This window comes from Ranitomeya imitator, chromosome 5, assembly GCF_032444005.1.
Source record: "Ranitomeya imitator isolate aRanImi1 chromosome 5, aRanImi1.pri, whole genome shotgun sequence".
Classification (NCBI taxonomy): domain Eukaryota; kingdom Metazoa; phylum Chordata; class Amphibia; order Anura; family Dendrobatidae; genus Ranitomeya; species Ranitomeya imitator.
The window spans coordinates 658242654-658264843 of NC_091286.1; the positions used below are offsets into that span (position 1 = coordinate 658242654).

The 22190-nt window shown below is 43.7% G+C and overlaps 1 protein-coding gene across 4 annotated transcripts in view; it reads right to left on the reverse strand.

The window, feature by feature from the left end:
- Window positions 1-19470: 19470 nt before the first annotated feature.
- CD2AP (CD2 associated protein) overlaps window positions 19471-22190 on the reverse strand; it is a 99701-nt gene continuing 96981 nt past the window's right edge. For 3 of the 4 annotated variants that reach the window (XM_069728190.1, XM_069728189.1, XM_069728191.1), the window contains exon 17: window positions 20042-20185. In XM_069728190.1, coding sequence (XP_069584291.1) covers window positions 20144-20185 — 42 coding nt within the window. In that variant the 3' untranslated portion in view covers window positions 20042-20143. Of the gene's footprint in view, window positions 20186-22190 lie in introns of all 4 variants that reach the window. The other variant, XM_069728188.1, reaches the window with a different exon arrangement.

The window sequence follows — 22190 nt, forward strand, 5'->3', positions numbered from 1 at the left end:
GTACCGTGCTACACCCTAAAATACCAAACTCAGAAGTAGAGTGTGCTGACCTATAGTACCTGTATAAGCAGGGAGTCCCCACTCCTTATGGGTCATTTGCCTTAAGCTGTTCCATCCAGCATGTCCACATGGATATTCCCTCTCTGAACCCTGCTTATTATTATTATTTATATAGCACCATTGATTCCATGGTGCTGTACATGAGAAGGGGTTACATACAAGTTACAAATATCACATACAGTAAACAAACTAACAATGACGGACTGATACAGAGGGGCGAGGACCCTGCCCTTGCGGGCTTACATTCTACAGGATTATGGGGAAGGAGACAGTAGGTTGAGGGTTGCAGGAGCTCCGGTGTTGGTGAGTACTTATACAGGTACTATACAGATGATCAGGTTTTTAAATACATCAGATAGGGATTATATACATTAGTTAGGACTGCTCTATAGGGGTATACCTTGACGATTGGTGGAGCAGCTTAGTATACATTTTTTGCAAAAAAAGTATCAACTAAATACCCTGTTTTTTCCATCTTTTGACTAGCATTTGCTTATTACTGTGATTCTTCTGTGCTCTTTTGTGTCTTCAAGTTTTTTGGTGGTGTGAACAGGTTTCTACAGACTTGTTCAATGTGCAAGTAGCCCATGTGTTTCTGGTTCTTTAAAGGGGTTATCAAAGACCAGTACATAACTGCTGCATATTATTACTCTGTGCCGCTCTGCAGATCATGATCTTCTCCCATGAGGCTGTCACATTTATTTAATTAGCGACACATTTAATCCCATTTAGTTTCTACGCGGCAGCTCAGTATAATGATGCTGGAAGTTATCCAGAAGTTACATACCAATAACATTATCCAGGAAAAAAAAATAATATGACTTCTCATCCGAAAGCATCAGAGTGGAGGTGTTGTGTATAACACGGACGTACTACGACACAGCCTAAGCGAGTGCCGCAACCCCAGTGCGCACCGATTCTAACAGGATTGTACCAGATCATTGATGGCATAAAGAGCAGTAAAAACATCACCAAAAGTGGTCAAAGAAAATGTTCAAGTGCTTCTCACAAAATTAGGATATCATTAAAAAGTGAATTTATTTCAGTTCTTCAATACAAAAAGTGAATCTCATATACTATATAGAGTCATTACACAGAGTGATCTATTTCACGTGTTTATTTCTGTTAATGTTGATGATTATGGCTTACAGCCAATGAAAACCCAAAATACATTATCTCAGTAAATTAGAATACTTTATAACTCCAGCTTGAAAAATTATTTTAAAATCTGAAATGTTGGGCTACGGAAATGTATGTTCAGTAACTGCACTCAATACTTGGTCGGGGCTCCTTTTGCATCAATTACTGCATCAATGCGGCGTGGCATAGAGGCGATCAGCCTGTGACACTGCTGAGGGGTTATGGAAGCCCAGGTTGCTTTGATCGCAGCCTTCAGCTCGTCTGCATTGTTGGGTCTGGTGTCTCTCATCTTCCTCTTGACAATATCCTATAGATTCTCTATGGGGTTAAGGTCGGGCGAGTTTGCTGCCAATTAAGCCCAGTGATACTGTTGTTTTTACACCAGGTATTGGTACTTTTGGGGGTGTGGACAGGGGCCAAGTCCTGCTGGAGAATGACATTTCCATCTCCAAAGCTTGTCGGCAGAGGGAAGCATGAAGTGCTCTAACATTTCCTGGTAGACGGCTGCGCTGACTTTGGTCTTGATAAAACACAGTGGACCTACACCAGCAGATGACATGGCTCCCAAACCATCACTGACTGTGGAAACTTCACACTAGACCTCCAGCAGCTTGGATTGTGGCCTCTCCACTCTTCCTCCAGACTCTGGAACCTTGATTTCCAAATTAAGTTTTCATTGACTGTAAGCCATAATCATCAACATTAACAGAAATAAACACGTGAAATAGATCACTCTGTGTGTAATGACTCTATATGAGTTTCACTTTTGGTATTGAAGAATGGCACCAGCGTGTGGTCACTGCTTCCTGCAAGATCAGCAAACAGTTCTCCTGCTGCTATCATTCCTGTGATGAGTAGACAGACCACTGCCTCCTACATAATCAGCACACCTTTCTACTCCTGCATGATCCTGTCATAGTCATTTTTCTAGTTCCGCGCACTTTAGGACTATACTTACGCCATCTGGTGCTCACTATCAAAACCTAACAAATATACAGCTCACTGTCTTCTACAAAGGTCAGCACACTCTACTTCTGATGCTGCAATAATTGCTATGTACTGATTGGCCACATAGTGTTTTATCCTCACTCCCACATGTTCAACGCAATCTTCACCTACTGCGGTCAATATCCTGGTGATCAGTATCCTCATTAATGATACAAAAAAAAAGAAATGTTGCACACACAGATACGGAAAGCGAAGACTGCAGTATTTTCCCTTAATAGTACCTTTTTTGGGGTCATTTGTCTTACAAAATAACGACGTAGCAAAGTGGGGGGAAACCTATACAAAATAATTTTCTAATTGTAAAACAAAAAAAAATGTTTTAACATTTAATGCACTTTTTTGTTTCTTTGACTTTACTTTTAGTAAACAAAAAATGGATGTGTTTTTCCATCTCAAATAAAAGGCACCATCTCGACAGACCATGAGGAATGGAAAAGGATATAATGGGAACAAAATCGTTTAAGGGAGTCTCAAAACATAATTAGTCTATTAAAGTCCATTCTATGCCAATGTAATTTTGCGCTTTTTTTTTTTGAAGATTCCATGAAAGTCACGATATAACTGGAAAGTGCGAATCATTGTCAGTTTGTGATCCGAAGATCAAAGATTGGGCCGTTCATCAAGATAACGATGCAAGTGACAAGAGCAGCTCAAGTAGAAGATAGCTCAGCTGCTGGAAAATCGAAGGTCAATGAAGTCTTGACCTTCATCATGATCAAAGACTGAGGGTGGAAGCAAGATGGAAGTAAGAAGATGTGAGCCGGAAGTCTTGATAATTGAATGCAATGGACTGGATCGCAAGGTTTACTGAAAGCTGCGAGAAACTGATCTGAACCTACAGAACATAACGGAGGATCATAGAATGTTAGAGTTGGAAGGGACCTCAAGGGTCATCGTGTCCAGGAGATCATAAAATAAAGGAAGTTCCGTCGGTTTCATCACCACAAGATACGTGTATTGGAGGCATTTCCTTTACCCTTGGAAATATAAACTGGTCTACCGCCAACGAACACTAACGGAGTAAGGGAATGGCCTTCCAAATGCAAGCAACACACCTCAAATCAACTCCAGGCCTTTTATCTGCTTAATTGAGAATGACATAACGAAGGGATTGCCCACACCTGTCCAGGAAATAGCCTTGGAGTCAACTGTCCAATTACTTTAGGTCCCTTTAAAAACAGGGTGGCACATGTTAAAGAGCTGAAACTCCTAAACCCTTCATCCAATTTTAATGTGAATACCCTCAAATGAAGGCTGAAAGTCTGAACTTCAACTGCATCTGAATTGTTTTGTTTAAAATTCATTGTGGTAATGTCTAGAACCAAAAGTAGAAAAATGTTGTCGGTCCAAATATATATGAACCTAACTGTAATGCAGGAATATGTAAAAGAAGACATGGAGGTTTCCCCTCCCCCCCAGAAGAAGGCACTGTAGCCTAAACACGCGTCGGTTTGGTGGCCCCGCAGCTCTAAGGTAACCATGCTTCATGCAGGATTTATCTAGTACTCCTTCTTACAACTTTTTAACATTGATATGTTGGTGTTTTTCCCTTCCGGATTATCTAGTACTACTTACCAGTTCACTCATAAGGAGTACCCGACTGCACATTGCACATTCGTGTAGTTTTTCACATATTTCTGTGTTGCTTATCTATGCATTTATTATATTTTTTATCTATGCATTGATGATATGCATTGCATGTTTATCTATGCATTTTGTAGCTACTGTGCCTCTTTCGGGCCATTTTCCGTCATCATCTATTTATGTCTGTTCAAGTTTTACAATTTTTGATTTAATGAAAACCTTACTTTACAACCTTACATTCGTGTCCTTTGGTGCATGTTTTCCACTATATGCTCTTGTATTTAAAGGGACTCTGTCACCTGAATTTGGCGGGACTGGTTTTGGGTCATATGGGCGGATTTTTCGGGTGTTTGATTCACCCTTTCCTTACCCGCTGGCTGCAATATTGGATTGAAGTTCATTCTCTGTCCTCCGTAGTACATGCCTGCACAAGGCAAGATTACCTTGTGCAGGCGTGTACTATGGAGGAAAGAGAATGAACTTCAATCCAATATTGCAGCCAGCATGCAGCCAGCAGGTAAGGAAAGGGTGAATCAAACACCTGAAAACTCCGCCCATATGACCCAAAACCAGTCCCGCCAAATTCAGGTGACAGGTTCCCTTTAAGGACTTTCCTGGCCCCAAGCAGTGGAGACTTCGCTGCTGCGATGGAGCATCATCCTACATAAAAATCATGGTTTACTTGAAATATTGAGACTTTTCTTTTTCTGTACGACTGCTGGAAGAAAGAGGTTTTCTAAAAACTGGCAGTAGGTTTGGAAGTTGATTGAGAGTCCATCTTTAACCCGAGAAGTCCAATGAGCCCATCTTTAATAATCCCGGCTGCTGAATATATTTATCTACAATTCATAATCTTGATATTTCGGAATCATTCATGTAATCATACAGATAATTGCAAAGGACCGGTCCAGTAATTATGGTCACAGGTTTTAGGGATGAAGAGTCTCGCTGGCCGGCAACTCATGAAATATGGAAGAGAAAGGCGACCTGTACGGATTATATATTGGATTGGGCGCCAATAGTTTAGGTTACATTATATCAGCGGGGAACCTTTCCTTCCAAAATAATTGTGTGCTTAAGTATTGATTCCTCATGCTACTATCTCATCCCACCACCAGGATAGTCCTAGGATTATATCCATATTGCACTATATTCCTATGGGTTTCCGGAGATGGTGAGAGGTCTGTAAAGTACAAGTGGAGGCCGCTATCAGAGATCCTTACAAGACACGTGGCACATTGGTGGCATCTGCTGGTGAAGAGCAAGAGCAGTCTTCAGTAGACAAAACCCAAGAAAAACAAAAATGAGAATATACCCTGTAGTAAGTGAATAGCAATAGTAAACAACAGTTACACTTTTTGATCAAAATAGTGTTAAAAAGCCATCCAACCGCGACAAGGTGTACTCAATCGGAATGGTCTTATCCTGTCTCTAGTATTAAAACCTGACATTGTGTTAGCCGACCTCAATGAGATGGGGGCAGAGAAGGACCCAGGCCTGACTGTTCAGACACCTGCCCATGGGAAGCTATATAGATAAAATATCTATTATACCAACTTATGCTCTGGCTGATTTCTTTGGTTTTGCTGTCGCTTTTTGTACTTTGTACAAACAGGGTTGCAGTTTTGTGTTTGTTTTTTTTTTTTTTTTTTAAGCTAGGCATTTCATAATAAATAATCTTACTGCTATATCGCTAACATATTACTCAGCACTGTACATTAGAAGGGACTTGAACAGACAATAAAAGACATTACAGCATAACAATCACATAAATCAAGATATTAAGAGGAGTGAAGTCCCTGCTCGCAAGCTTACAATCTATGAGGAAAAAGGGGAGACACGAGAGGTGGATGGTAACCATTGCTTTCATTGTTCAGACCAGAAATAATGTAAGAAATCGTGTGTTCATGTAATGCTGCATGAACTGGTTATCAACCAGTATGTGTAAATGTTCAGAGAGCTATTAAATGCATAAAGCGTGTGAGAACATGATATGAGGGTCCTGGTTATGAAGAAAATTTTGAACTGGCAACACAGGGATAGTTAGATTAATGTGTTGAGGCGGTAGGCCAGTCTGAAGAAATGTGTTTTTAGGCACACTTACAACTCTGGGTACTGGGGATTAATCAAATTGTCCTGGGTAGTGTATTCCAAAGAATTGGAGCAGCACGTGAGAAGTCTTGAAGATGGGAGCGGGAGGTTCTGAGGATGTTAACCTCAGGACATTAGCAGAACGGAGGGCACGGGTAGGGTGGTGGGCAGATGAGGGAAAAGATGTAAGTTGGGGATGGACCATGGAGCGCTTTGTGGGCGAGAGTGATAAGCTTATATTGAACTCTGGAGTGGATAGGTAACCAGTAGTGATAAGCGAGTGTACTCGTTGCTCGGGTTTACCAGAACACGCTTGGGTGACCTCCAAGTATTTATGACTGCTCAGAGATTTAGTTTTCATTGTGGCAGCTGAATGATTTACAGCTACTAGCCAGGCTGAGTACATGTGGGGATTCTCTAGCAACCAGGCAACCCCCCACATGTACTCAGCCTGGCTAGTAGCTGTAAATCATTCAGCTGCCGCGACGAAAACTAAATCTCCGAGCAGTTATAAATATTCGGTCACCCGAGCGTGCTCTGGAAAACGCGAGCAACGAGTACACTCGCTCATCACTAGTAACCAGTTGAATGACTGGCACAGGGTAGAGGCATCGGTGTAAGGGCTGGTGAGGAATATGATCCTGGCGGCAGCATTCAGGACAGATTGGAGAGGGGGGAGTTTGGTAAGAGGGAGACAGACTAGTAGAGCGTTACAATAGGCCAGACGAGAATGAATAAGAGCTACAGTAAAGAGTTTTTCCAGATTCGAAAGTAAGGAAAGGTCGAATTCTAGAAATGGTTTGGAGGTATAGACAAGAGAGCCAGTGATTGGATGTGGCGGGGTGAGCGAAAGCTCAGAATCAAGTATGACCCCAAGGCAGCGAGTGTGTTGCTGGGTAATAATGGTAAAACCACACATGGAAATGGTAATGTCGGGCATAGGTACGTTAGTGGAGGGAGGAAACACAAGGAGTTCGGTTTTTGACAGGTTCAGTTTCAGATAGTGGGAGGACATGATGTTGAAGACAGCGGAAAGACAATATACCGCTGTCTATATAACATCCCATGGCCAAGTGTCTGCACACTCAGGCCTGGGTCCTTCTCTGACCCCATCTACATTGAGATTGGATAACACAAGGTGATAATACTAGAGGTTAGGTCCGTCCTGATTAGGAACACCTTGTCGCAGTGAGATGGCTTTGAAACATTTTTTTGATCACAAGAGTATTAATCATCCTATGTTATTTACATGTACTATTATTCACTTACTTTTTTTAATGTTAGGTTTTGTCTGTTACATGTCCAGAGTGTGAACGTGCTCTTACACATTGCACGTACAGCAACTTGCACTCGACTTATTTCTTGGTTTTGATGGGACTTTTCTGTAGGGATTCACTAAAAAAATATTCACTCATATGTTGTGAATTCTGTGGCTGAGTTCACTTCTGTGGTCACAAGTGGTATTGCAGTCTCTGGGCTTCCTCCCTCAGGTGTTTTGGTGAGCTGGTTGGCTGCCTTGCTATTTAGCTCCACCTGAGTCTGTCTTCCTTGCTCCTTGTCAATGTTCCAGTGTTGGATCTGAGCTACTGCATCTTTCCTTGGGCCTGCTGCTCTGCTAAATAAGTGCTTCTAGTTTGTTTTCTGTTTTTTCTGTCCAGCTTGCTATTAACTTTTGCTGGAAGCTCTGAGAAGCAAAGGGGTGCACCGCCGTGCTGTTAGTTCGGCACGGTGGGTCTTTTTGCCCCTTTGCGTGGTTTTCATTTTAGGGTTTTTTGTAGACTGCATAGTTCTCTTTGCTATCCTCGCTCTGTCTAGAATATCGGGCCTCACTTTGCTGAATCTATTTCATTCCTACGTTTGTCTTTTCATCTTGCTAACAGTCATTATATGTGGGGGGCTGCCTATTCCTTTGGGGTATTTCTCTGAGGTAAGTCAGGCTTGTATTTCTATCTTCAGGCTAGTCAGCTCCTCAGGCAGTGCCGAGTTGCATAGGTAGTTATAGGCGCAATCCACTGCTGCTTATAGTTGTGTGAGGATAGATCAGGTACTGCAGTCTACAGAGATTCCACGTCTCAGAGCTTGTCCTATTGTTTTTGGTTATTGCCAGATCTCTGTATGTGCGCTGATTACTGCACGCTGTGTTGCCTGATTGCCAGCCATAACAGTACAAGGAGCCACACCAATGATTCCCAATAGAGGGAAAAAAGAAATCCTGACATCATTTTTTTTTCTTAGCTCTGTCTTCAGTCTTTTTTTTCCCCTAGACATTAGAGTGCTTCAGGACACAGCTGTGGACATGGATATTCAGGCTCTGTGCTCCTCAATGGATAATCTCGTTGTAAATGTACAAAAGATTCAAGATACTATTGATCAGAAATCGATGCTAGAACCAAGAATTCCGATTCCTGATTTGTTTTTTGGTGACAGAACTAAGTTCCTGAGCTTCAGAAATAATTGTAAGCTATTTTTGGCCTTGAAACCTCATTCTTCTGGTAATCCTATTCAACAGGTTTTGATTATTATTTCTTTTTTGCGCGGCGACCCACAGGACTGGGCGTTTTCTCTTGCGCCAGGAGACCCTGCATTGAGTAGTGTCGATGCGTTTTTCCTGGCGCTCGGATTGCTTTACGATGAGCCTAATTCAGTGGATCAGGCTGAGAGGAATCTGCTGGCTTTATGCCAGGGTCAGGATGATATAGAAGTATATTGTCAGAAATTTAGAAAGTGGTCAGTACTCACTCTGTGGAATGAATCTGCACTAGCGGCTTTGTTCAGAAAGGGTCTCTCTGAAGCTCTTAAGGATGTAATGGTGGGATTTCCTATGCCTGCTGGTTTGAATGAGTCCATGTCCTTGGCCATTCAGATCGGTCGTCGCTTGCGCGAGCGTAAATCTGTGCACCATCTGGCGGTATTGTCTGAGAGTAAACCTGAGCCTATGCAGTGCGACAGGACTATGACTAAAGTAGAACGGCAAGAACACAGACGTCTGAACAGACTGTGTTTCTATTGTGGTGATTCTACTCATGCTATTTCTAATTGTCCTAAACGCACTAGGCGGTTCGATAGCTCTGCCGTTATTGGTACTGTACAGTCCAAATTCCTTTTGTCCATTACCTTAATGTGCTCTTTGTCATCGTATTCTGTCATGGCGTTTGTGGATTCAGGCGCTGCCCTGAATCTGATGGATTTGGATTATGCTAAACGTTGTGGATTTTTCTTGGAGCCTTTGCGGTGTCCTATTCCGTTGAGAGGAATTGATGCTACACCTTTGGCCAAGAATAAGCCTCAGTACTGGGCCCAGCTGACCATGTGCATGGCTCCTGCACATCAGGAAGTTATTCGCTTTCTGGTACTGCATAATTTGCATGATGTGGTCGTGTTGGGGTTGCCATGGCTACAAACCCATAATCCAGTATTGGATTGGAACTCTATGTCGGTAACCAGCTGGGGTTGTCAGGGAGTACATGGTGATGTTCCATTTTTGTCTATTTCGTCATCCATTCCTTCTGACATCCCAGAGTTCTTGTCGGACTTTCAGGATGTATTTGAAGAGTCCAAGTCTGATGCCCTACCTCCGCATAGGAATTGTGATTGTGCTATCGATTTGATTCCTGGTAGTAAATTCCCTAAGGGTCGTTTATTTAATTTGTCCGTACCTGAACACACCGCTATGCGCAGTTATGTGAAGGAGTCCCTGGAGAAGGGACATATTCGCCCATCGTCGTCACCATTGGGAGCAGGGTTCTTTTTTGTAGCCAAGAAGGATGGTTCGCTAAGACCGTGTATTGATTACCGCCTTCTTAATAAGATCACTGTTAAGTTTCAGTATCCCTTGCCATTGATTTCTGACTTGTTTGCTCGGATTAAGGGGGCTAGTTGGTTCACCAAGATAGATCTTCGTGGTGCGTATAATCTGGTGAGAATCAGGCAAGGAGATGAATGGAAAACGGCATTTAATACGCCCGAGGGTCATTTTGAGTATCTGGTGATGCCGTTCGGACTTGCCAATGCTCCATCTGTTTTTCAGTCTTTTATGCATGACATTTTCCGTGAGTATCTGGATAAATTCTTGATTGTTTACTTGGATGACATTTTGATCTTCTCAGATGATTGGGAGTCTCATGTGAAGCAAGTCAGAATGGTTTTCCAGGTACTGCGTGCTAATTCCTTGTTCGTGAAGGGATCAAAGTGTCTCTTCGGTGTGCAGAAAGTTTCATTTTTGGGGTTCATCTTTTCCCCTTCTACTATCGAGATGGATCCGGTTAAGGTTCAGGCCATCCAGGATTGGACTCAGCCGACATCTCTAAAAAGTCTGCAGAAATTCCTGGGCTTTGCTAATTTTTATCGTCGCTTCATCTGTAATTTTTCTAGCATTGCCAGACCATTGACCGATTTGACCAAGAAGGGTGCTGATTTGGTTAATTGGTCTTCTGCTGCCGTGGAAGCTTTTCAGGAGTTGAAGCGTCGTTTTTGCTGTGCCCCTGTGTTGTGTCAACCTGATGTTTCTCTTCCGTTCCAGGTCGAGGTTGATGCTTCTGAGATTGGTGCAGGGGCGGTTTTGTCACAGAGAGGTTCTGGTTGCTCAGTGTTCAAACCATGTGCTTTCTTTTCCAGGAAATTTTCTGCTGCTGAGCGTAATTATGATGTGGGCAACCGAGAGTTGCTGGCCATGAAGTGGGCATTCGAGGAGTGGCGTCATTGGCTTGAGGGTGCTAAGCATCGCGTGGTGGTTTTGACTGATCATAAGAACCTTACTTATCTTGAGTCTGCCAAGCGCTTGAATCCTAGACAGGCCCGTTGGTCGTTATTTTTTGCTCGTTTTGATTTTGTGGTTTCATACCTTCCGGGCTCTAAAAATGTGAAGGCGGATGCTCTGTCTAGGAGTTTTGTGCCCGACTCTCCGGGGTTATCTGAGGCGGCGAGTATCCTCAAGGAAGGAGTCATTGTGTCTGCCATCTCCCCTGATTTGCGGAGAGTGTTGCAGAAATTTCAGGCTAATAAACCTGATCGTTGTCCGGCCGAGAAACTGTTCGTCCCTGATAGGTGGACTAGTAAAGTTATCTCTGAACTTCATTGTTCGGTGCTGGCCGGTCATCCAGGAATCTTTGGTACCAGGGAGTTGGTTGCTAGATCCTTCTGGTGGCCATCTCTGTCACGGGATGTGCGTGCTTTTGTGCAGTCCTATGGAATTTGTGCTAGGGCTAAGCCCTGCTGTTCACGTGCCAGTGGGTTGCTTTTGCCCTTGCCGGTCCCGAAGAGGCCTTGGACACATATTTCGATGGATTTCATTTCTGACCTTCCCGTTTCTCAAAAAATGTCGGTCATTTGGGTGGTCTGTGATCGCTTTTCTAAAATGGTCCATCTGGTGCCCTTGGTTAAATTGCCTTCCTCCTCTGATTTGGTGCCTTTGTTCTTCCAGCATGTGGTTCGTTTACATGGCATTCCTGAGAATATTGTTTCTGACAGAGGTTCCCAGTTTGTCTCGAGGTTCTGGCGAGCCTTTTGTGGTAGGATGGGCATTGACCTATCTTTCTCCTCGGCCTTCCATCCTCAGACTAATGGCCAGACCGAACGAACCAATCAGACCTTGGAAACATATCTGAGATGTTTTGTTTCCGCTGACCAGGATGATTGGGTGTCATTTTTGCCGTTGGCTGAGTTCGCCCTTAATAATCGGGCCAGCTCGGCTACCTTGGTCTCTCCATTTTTCTGCAATTCTGGGTTCCATCCTCGTTTCTCTTCAGGACAGGTTGAGTCTTCGGACTGTCCTGGTGTGGATTCTGTGGTGGACAGGTTGCAGCAGATCTGGACTCAGGTGGTGGACAATTTGACCTTGTCCCAGGAGAAGGCTCAGCTTTTCGCTAATCGCAGACGCCGTGTGGGACTCCGACTTCGTGTTGGGGATCTGGTTTGGTTATCTTCTCGTCATATTCCTATGAAGGTTTCCTCTCCTAAATTTAAACCTCGTTTTATTGGTCCGTATAGGATTTCTGAGATTCTCAATCCGGTGTCTTTTCGTCTGACCCTCCCAGACTCCTTTTCCATACATAATGTATTCCATAGGTCGTTGTTGAGGAGATACGTGGCACCTATGGTTCCATCTGTGGAGCCTCCTGCCCCTGTTTTGGTGGAGGGGGAATTGGAGTATATTGTGGAGAAGATTTTGGATTCTCGTGTCTCTAGACGGAAACTCCAGTATCTGGTCAAATGGAAGGGTTATGCTCAGGAAGATAATTCCTGGGTTTTTGCCTCTGATGTCCATGCCCCAGATCTTGTTCGTGCCTTTCATGTGGCTCATCCTGGTCGGCCTGGGGGTTCTGGTGAGGGTTCGGTGACCCCTCCTCAAGGGGGGGGTACTGTTGTGAATTCTGTGGCTGAGTTCACTTCTGTGGTCACAAGTGGTATTGCAGTCTCTGGGCTTCCTCCCTCAGGTGTTTTGGTGAGCTCGTTGGCTGCCTTGCTATTTAGCTCCACCTGAGTCTGTCTTCCTTGCTCCTTGTCAATGTTCCAGTGTTGGATCTGAGCTACTGCATCTTTCCTTGGGCCTGCTGCTCTGCTAAATAAGTGCTTCTAGTTTGTTTTCTGTTTTTTCTGTCCAGCTTGCTATTAACTTTTGCTGGAAGCTCTGAGAAGCAAAGGGGTGCACCGCCGTGCTGTTAGTTCGGCACGGTGGGTCTTTTTGCCCCTTTGCGTGGTTTTCATTTTAGGGTTTTTTGTAGACTGCATAGTTCTCTTTGCTATCCTCGCTCTGTCTAGAATATCGGGCCTCACTTTGCTGAATCTATTTCATTCCTACGTTTGTCTTTTCATCTTGCTAACAGTCATTATATGTGGGGGGCTGCCTATTCCTTTGGGGTATTTCTCTGAGGTAAGTCAGGCTTGTATTTCTATCTTCAGGCTAGTCAGCTCCTCAGGCAGTGCCGAGTTGCATAGGTAGTTATAGGCGCAATCCACTGCTGCTTATAGTTGTGTGAGGATAGATCAGGTACTGCAGTCTACAGAGATTCCACGTCTCAGAGCTTGTCCTATTGTTTTTGGTTATTGCCAGATCTCTGTATGTGCGCTGATTACTGCACGCTGTGTTGCCTGATTGCCAGCCATAACACTCATACTAATCACTTAGTGGTCAGACTATTATACTCTTTAACAGTGTTCCCCAACTCCGGTCCTCAAGACTCACCAATAGGTCTTGTTTTCAGGATGAGTATTGCCCAGGTGATAATAGCATTACCTGGAAAGGCAAGAATTCCATCACCTGTGCAATACTAAGGAAATCCTGAATACATGACCCGTTGGTGGCTCTTGAGGACCGGAGTTGGGGAGCACTGCTCTATAATATACAGAAAATGATTGAGTCCCACATTAATCATTGAATTCAGGGTAATCATTCAGCCCCATTGCCCCTTGGTGTATAACATCCACCCCCCACCTTTAATAACGTGATGGAAAGGCTGGTGATAAAGAGTTCACTGATACCAGCGTGGTCCTATTTTAGGAGCCATCTCCTTATAACGGGCACTGACAGTGCGCTCTATTGCTAACTGACTGCTTCTCATCAGTCACCGAGAGAGCAAACTGTCACTGTGCAGTAAAAAGACTATCTCACAGTGACCCTGCCATAGATCAGAATGGTATGCTGAATAACATATGCTGAACAGAGCAGGGGACTAGCACAGTCTCAAACAGACATCACCGATGTTTCGATGCAGGGTTGCTGCAGTAAGTAGAGCATTAAGACAGTTATACAGATACTTCATATTGTCAGAAAGTGATAATCTAAAGGATTCTTAAACGTGGGAGATCAGACCTGTTATTTTTCTGTAATTTTTCTGTAAGGCAACGGACTTAAGCAGGACTTCTCCCCCACTGTCCTGTCTGCCACAGAGCATGAAAATTAAGCTCCACTTGCTCAGGCGGAGGCAATTCTGCAAGTTTTGTCTAAAATAGTTTGCCCTTCTTCAGGATTTTAGGCAGATCCCAATACAAACCACGTGAGCAACGTCTCTACTCTGCTGGCGACTCATTAAGAAAAGGCTCCTCATGAGTAACAGGTAGTGACTATGTCGAGACGACCATAATCACCACATCGATTTATCAGGTGCAGAGATTGCTGTAATAAGCAGCAGCAATCTTGCCCTAACAATCAAGATCAGAGAGGTCTCCGATCCCCACCCAGTAACTTTTATTGATTTGGTCACCGTAGTCCCACCATGATATGATAGTTTGGGGTTACTGCTACTAATGTACCGCCATATACATGCGCTACGACTGCTGCCCAATTTCTTAAAATATCTGCAAAGAAATGTTATACTTAAAAACGCATGTGACGAAAAGGTAGATTAAAGGAGAATGGTTGCATGTTCTTTATCCAGGAGGGTCTCCATTTCCTGTCTTCCTGAAACTTGACAGTCCAGACCAGCAGCATGTTTGGGCTGCTGTCATTCAAAAGTGCATCTTGTCCCGCAAAAAAAAAAAAAAAAAAAAAAAAAGCGCTCACAAGTCTAAGTGGACAGAAAAAAAAAAAAAAAAAAAAAAAAAAAAAAAATGATATGGCTCTTGGAAAGAAGGGGAGGATAAAATGAAACCAAAATAAAAAATTAGTAATTGGCCGTGGTGGGAAGGGGTGAACAGAACTTTTCAAATAAAATTCCCAAATAATACCGCCATATACCTGGCATCCAAGAAAAATAGCCCTAAAGTCATCCACGTGTATTTCTCCTGGATTCTAATGCTTCATACTTCCCACCTGAAAAGTTTCAATCCTAGGTCAGACTTATTTCATCATTATCGAATACATATTTTAAAGCAGTTTTTTTTCCCCTCATTTAGGTTTTTTGATGTTTTTATGATTAGTTATGCATATACCTGTGCCCACTTAAAGCGATTATGTCTGTTTAAGAGTTGCATTATCATACAAGCTTTGATTAAGGACCAGAAACGTATTGCCCAATACTTTAGGTTTGTTGTCGTTGTCGTCTTTGTCCTTATTTTGAAAAAAAAAAAAAATACATGTTCTTAGCCACTTTTAGAGGTTTTGGAGGAGAAACTGAGCAAAAACTGCCCAAATTCTTCTCAAAAACTTGAGAGATTCTGCTCAGTTTCTGTTCTGTGAACTGTGCAAAAAGACTGTGCACATAGAATATGTGAGATGGCGATTTTTCTTGGATTCAAGTATGCCGTTGGAAAGCTAATGGGCAACGTTTCTCCTTGTGGAGAGTGATATGCCAAGCGTGGCATGTCAGAGTGAGGAGACTTATACGTCATGTCAATGATCCTCGGGGAAATTAAATATGCAAATTGCCTCTTCAGAGAGGAAGCGGACTGGAACTCTAGTGCCAACTATTAGAAGTAGCGATCTTAAAAGTTAATATCGACCCTTTAACGAGCCTTGAAGTATGACTTAGGATAAAAGCCAAACCAGAATCTCAATTTGCAGACAGTTTCTGGATGTTGCCCCTCATCAGTGCAAAGCGTGAGATCTGGTTTGTCCAGGTATGAGGCTCACACTGGCATGTCCATAAAAGAGAAACGTTGGATCCCGGTCAGACGCATCATCTAGGCAAATCAGATCTCACAATTTACGCTGATGAGGGGCAACATCCCGAAACACAAAGTCTGCAAACAGATCCTGGTTTTATCCCAAGTTATGTGTCAAGGCTCATTAAAGGGTCGATATTTACTTTTAAGATTACAACTTCCAATTGGTGGCGCGAGCGTTCTAGTTCTCTTTGAAGAGACAATTTGCATGTTGGAAATGTATACATGCAGTGCACCCATTACGTGACCTGAATGGAACAGTTTCTACTTTCTATTAATACTATATATAATTTGATAACCCAAGTAGTCTATTGCCCAGCCACGTAGTCTATTGCCCAGCCACGTAGTCTATTGCCCCGCCCCGTAGTATATTGCCCAGTCATGTAGTATATTGCCCAGCCCCGTAGTATATTGCCCAGCCCCGTAGTCTATTGCCCAGCCCCGTAGTCTATTGCCCAGCCCCGTAGTCTATTGCCCAGCCACGTAGTCTATTGCCCAGCCACGTAGTATATTGCCGAGTCACGTAGTATATTGCCCAGCCCCGTAGTATATTTCCCAGCCACGTAGTATATTGCCCAGCCACGTAGTATATTGCACAGCCACGTAGTATATTGCACAGCCACGTAGTATATTGCCCAGCCACGTAGTATATTGCCCAGTCACGTAGTATATTGCCCAGCCACGTAGTATATTGCCCAGCCACGTAGTATATTGCCCAGTCACGTAGTATATTGCCCAGCCACGTAGTATATTGCCCAGCCACGTAGTATATTGCCCAGTCACGTAGTATATTGCCCAGCCACGTAATATATTGCCCAGTCACGTAGTATATTGCCCAGCCACGTAGTATATTGCCCAGCCACGTAGTATATTGCCCAGCCATGTAGCATATTGCATACACAGCATCAATAGTAAAAAGTTGGTCACACAGGGTTAATAGCTGCATTAACGGAGTGCGTTACACCGCGGTCCATTAGCGATGCCATTAACCCTGTGTGAGTGCTGACTGGAGGGGAGTACGGAGCGGGCACTGACTGCGGGGAGGAAGGAGCAGCCATTCTGCCGCCGGACTGTGCCCGTCGCTGATTGGTCGTGGGCGTTTTGCCACGACCAATCAACGACTTGGATTTCCATGACAGACAGGCCGCGACCAATGAATATCCACGACGGACAAAGACAGAAGGACAGACGGAAGTGACCCTTAGACAATTATATATATATAGATATATAATAATAATATAATAAGCTGCCCATGTAGAAGAATAAATAAATGATTGAACACACTACGGTACTAATTATACTTCTAGAAGCTGCCCAAACAAGTGCTGAATGATGCTGAGATAACCAGACAATCCCCAGAGTAGGGAAGATTCCATTTAACCTGCATTTAAAAAGGATTTTAGAAAAATTAGAAAACAAAAAGTTTGCCATTTTTGTCCTATGGTCGAACTTCATTCAACTGAGCTGCATTACCGGACACAACCCTTAGACCAGGAGTGGCGCTGTTCCTTGGAAAAAAATATTTTTTAATCTCATCCACCAAATCTTCCTTAAAATATAATGTGGCCATCTGTTAATTTAAGGGATTGTCCCAAAAATTTGCACAACCCTTTCTTATTTGAAACAGGGTCCAATTGAGAATAATATAATATTTAAAAAAAAAAAAAAAAACCAGGCTATAATCACCTCCTGGACTGGTGCAGTTCCAGTTATGTCGGCAAAGTACGACATTGTAATATGAGCCAAAAAAAGTGGCTGTTGGTGAGCTGCTTCGCTGACAATTTCCCCAGACGTCCCGGAGAGGTGCGAGCGCTGCAGCCCATTACCCGCCGCTGACTGACTGCAGCGTTCTAGTGCTAAAACGTCACGCCGGAGCCGATGTCCCTGGAACGGGGAGGAGAGTAGAAGTCGTTTTTCTTCTCAGTAGGGACTGTTGCGTATAAGTAGTGGACGACCCCTGGAAAGAGGAAGGGGCAACACAGATGAGTGGGGGTCTCTCTCTGAAAGGGAGGTGAATGAAGACGAGAGGCGCTTGTGGAAAAGTCAATCATTTTATTATCTGCCCTGAAAGCATGCATTATATTACAGCACCTGTAAACAGTCATTTCGATGCGCTGACATAAGCAGCTTCGCGGGATCTGGAATGTTCGGTATTCACAACGGACATAAAACGGACATTAACGCGGCGCCTCCTGTGGCTGGAAACATTCATAGCAGCTTACAAAGTAATGACTTTAGCCATCCCCCCCCATTGCACTTTATCAAATTTATTGCTACATGGAAAAAAAAAAAAAAAAAAAAAAGGCCATTAAATCGTATATTAATATCACAGATACTGATTGTCTACATGCAAATTCCTGCGCACAGAACCAGCCTGAGATAAGCGACCCGTGGCCTTGCAAGGAAACTACAAATCCCAGCACATTGTCCTCGGGCCATATCTGTATTCTACATCACAGCCACTGGCTCTATTAGGAGACCGCAGTTACGGCTCTGACTTCGGAGAGCAGTAGATCGCTTAGAATTTTAATTATTGAGCATGGACCATTAAAAGAAAAAAAAAAAAAATCCCCAGTAAATATAAATCCTAAAAAAAAAAAAAAAAAAAGTCAAAATAATTCCTTAATATCTGTATTCCAAGCTCTAAATCCCATGCATAGAAAAAAGAGAAATGATAAAATTCTGGCTTTGTGCAGTCACCACTAGAGGGAGCTTGTGAGCTCAGTGCATACAAGTTACAGGTGGATTATAACAGTGTGCTCCCCCTAGTAGCAGCTAAAGGAAGCCAGAAAATTAACACTGAAAACGGTGTTCACAGGGAATATGGAGCCATGACCAACCTCTCCCAAAGAAAGGTAATTAATCGACTCAGGATTGTGTACCCGAAATACAATAGGGTGGAGAATCTTCAGCTAAATAAAAAAAAAAGGAAGAGGGCGACTCAGACTTCTATTCACTGGGGATGGACATGCCCTTTAAGGTGACCATAGCATGAAATACAAATCTAGACAGAACATTGATGACCGATTTCCCGCGCCCCCTATAGACAATCACACGCATTGATCATTCGTTTACTTGTCTGGAGATTGAACTTTTTTAAATTTTTTTTTTTTTAATAAAATATATATATATATAATTTCTGAATCTCGATGAAGTGGGAATAACGGATTTTACATTTATCACTGGGAAAGGCTTATAAAGTATTGCATAGTGCTGAACAGTCTCTATGGCCCGGCGTTAGGGCGGCAGGTCTCGTCTTTACAAACGAGGAGGAGGAGGAGGAGGAAGGGAACTAAGTGGGAGGGGATGAGATTTCTGGGTGAAATTGGGAATAGTCCGCTGTAAGTGCAGAGTGCGAACGCCGCACTCTAAACAGGGGCAGGCACTGAAAAGGTTAATTCTAAAGGATGCATCAGAAGGTCTCCCTATGCCAGACCCTCATACGGGGGAGGGGGGGTTGTTCCTGCATCATCGATTTCACCATTTTCAAAATCTCTGCTTGCTGCTATTGAATAGCAATTCCTAAAAGGTGAGGGTGGAGGGGCTCTTATACCCTTAGGATAGGTAATCAATATCTGATCGGTGGGGGATCAATACCCAGGATGCACACCGCATACAACGCCCGGACGATTGTGTAGTGGCCGCTCTGGGTACCCGTGGACGTTACCGGAGCTGCAGTACCTGAGAACGGCCACTAGATGGTGTACGGAGCTCTACGGTTCTGGCAGACGTAGGGGACCTAACAACAGCTAAGGGTCCCGAGTGGCAGACTGTCATTGATTTGACCTATCATAACCATGAATAGTCCTCGCCAACCCCTTTAAATGTGATCACATTCGAGCAGAGCTCTTGAAAACTGAGAAATGATATAGTCATTTAAAGGGACAGTACACCACGCACATTGGCCAGTGCAGTACACCTGTTGGCACCCTGGAGCTAACTTTTAGCAGCACCTCCCCTGATTACCGTGCACCCTTCTCATGACAGATGCACCCCAACACGATCCCTTGTATACATCCTAGTGCAAGTGACTTGATGGCCAGATATATATATTTAAAAAAAAATGCATTTATATGAGATGCTTCCAATATACAGTACATTAACAGAGCCAATTCATATAAATCTAATTATACACAGCTTGTTATTAATACTCGAGCTGCGCGCAGGCACAACCGTGGCCGATTCTGGGTAAGAAAAGCTAAAATATACAAAAAAAAACAAACAAAACAATATATTTTCCCCTTCCGGGCATAGGAAAATATCAGCTAGCGATGCTCTAAGGCTATATGGAGACCCCTGATAGGATTATATTACACATAATCTGCAAAAAAAAAATAGATATCCCCCTTATTCAGGGAATAGAAATAGTTTTTTTGTTTGTTTTTTATATATATAAAATTACAATTATACGTATTTAATAAAAGTCTGATACACAAATCCCTCTCTATACATACAAGTTCAGTAGTATATTCAAGCAAACCCAGTTATGCACAGGAGGATCGCGGCTCCGGCACAGTAAGACGGTAAGGCCCCTTATATCGTATTGGCATTAAAAAAATAATAATAAAAAATAAGGAATTAGGCAAATTATTTTCTGGAAGGAAAAAAAAAATGTAGTCCATTGTAATAGGTTTAATTATGCTTTTGTGAATTTGGGGGAAAAAAAAAAAAAAAACAAGAAAAAAAAAAAAACGGGACTTAGAGGTTGCAGGAACCGGGCGCCTCACGACAAATGTACGGCCTTTTTCAGCTTGTCGACTTCACTCTGTGGGGGATAAAACGAGAACGAGTTATCTTGGGTGACAGATCTGTGACCCGATATTAGACAAAAACTCGAATCAATATGATCTGGATAGACAGGACCTTGAAAAAGTTAAAAATGTATCATATTTTTCGGACTATAAGACGCATTTTTTTCCTCAGAAAGTGGGGGGTGCGTCTTATAGTCTGGCTGTACTGGCTCTGGTGGGTAGGAGAGGGAGCGTCATCAACAGGGCAGCGGGTCACACACACAGGAGGCTCCGGCTAACTCCTGTGCCCGCTGCTAAAGAGTAATGAATATTCACTGCATTCCACGCCCATTGCGGGAAGCCGGCCACTGACACTGTATGCGCCACTGAAGAGCAATGAATACTCAATGCTCTCCGCGCACACAGTCCTGGCGTGCAGAGCGGTAATTCCGGCAGCTGTGCTCTGCTTGTGAGCAGTGCATGACGTCCCTTCTTTCAAGCATAAAGCAGCTGCTGGCATCAGAACAAGATGCTGCGAGGGAGCGCCGGGAAGGTAAGTGTAATGTTTTCTAATAGGTCATGCATACCAGGTTGGGGGTGGGGGCTAATCATACCAGAATAGTGATGGGGCCATGGATACTAGGACGAGATGGGGGCCATGCATACTATGATAGGGATGAGAGCAATCATTGCTGCCAGGATAGGGATGAGGGGGACCCTTCCTACCAAGATAGGGATAAGGGGGACCATGCATGCCAGGATAGGGATGAGGGGGCCATGCATACCAGGATAGGGATGAGGGGGTCATGCATACCAGGATAGGGATGAGGCGACATTGTATACCAGGATAGGGATGAGGGGGTCATGCATACCAGGATAGGGATGAGGGGGGTCATGCATACCAGGATAGGGATGAGGGGGGTCATGCATACCAGGATAGGGATGAGGGGGTCATGCATACCAGGATAGGGATGAGGGGGCCATGCATACCAGGATAGGGATGAGGGGGCCATGCATACCAGGATAGGGATGAGGGGGCCATGCATACAAGGATAGGGATGAGGGGGCCATGCATACAAGGATAGGGATGAGGAGCCATGCAGACCAGGATAGGGATGAGGAGCCATGCATACCAGGATAGGGATGAGGGGGCCATGCATACCAGGATAGGGATGAGGGGGTCATGCATACCAGGTTGGGGATGAGGGGCCATGCATACCAGGATAGGGATGAGGGGGACCCTTCCTGCCAGGATAGGGATGAGGGGGACGCTTCCTACCAGGATAGGGACGGGCGGGGGCCATGCATACCAGGATAGGGATGAGGGGGACCCTTCCTGCCAGGATAGGGATGAGGGGGACGCTTCCTTCCAGGATAGGGATAGGGGGCCATGCATGCCAGGATAGGGATGAGGGGCCCATATACACCTGGATAGGAGATATTAAGTACAGAATTCGCCAAGTTTTTTGCTTTGATTTTTTTATCCTAATTTCCTCCTCTAAAACCTAGGTGCATCTTACGGTCTGGTGCGTCTTATAGTCCGAAAAACACGGTAAATGTATTTTATTGTGTTTTTATGTGATAAACCAACACAGAGTATCAAGTATTTGTTAAGTGTAAAGGAAATAATACATGATTTTTTAATTATTTAAAAATATAAATCTGTGAACATTGTGAGGTGCATTTGTATTCACACACTTGCATAAAATCCGGAGTGACCAGATAACCCCGGAAATGACATAATAAGTAAACTGAGTCCACCCGTGTAACTTATTCTCAGTATAACTACAGCTGTTCTGTAAAGTTCTGTGAAGGCCTCGGAGGTTTGTGTGAGAACATTAGGGATCAAACAGCATGTTGAAAACCAAGGAACACACCAGACAAGTCGGGGATAAAGTTGTGGAGAAGAGTAAAGCAGGGTTAGGTTATAAACGACCAGCCTGAGATCTAGATATCTAACAGAACTGTTCAATCAAAATATGGAAGGAGTATGGCACAGTTGTAAACCCACCAATATCGGGCCATCCACCTAACCTGACA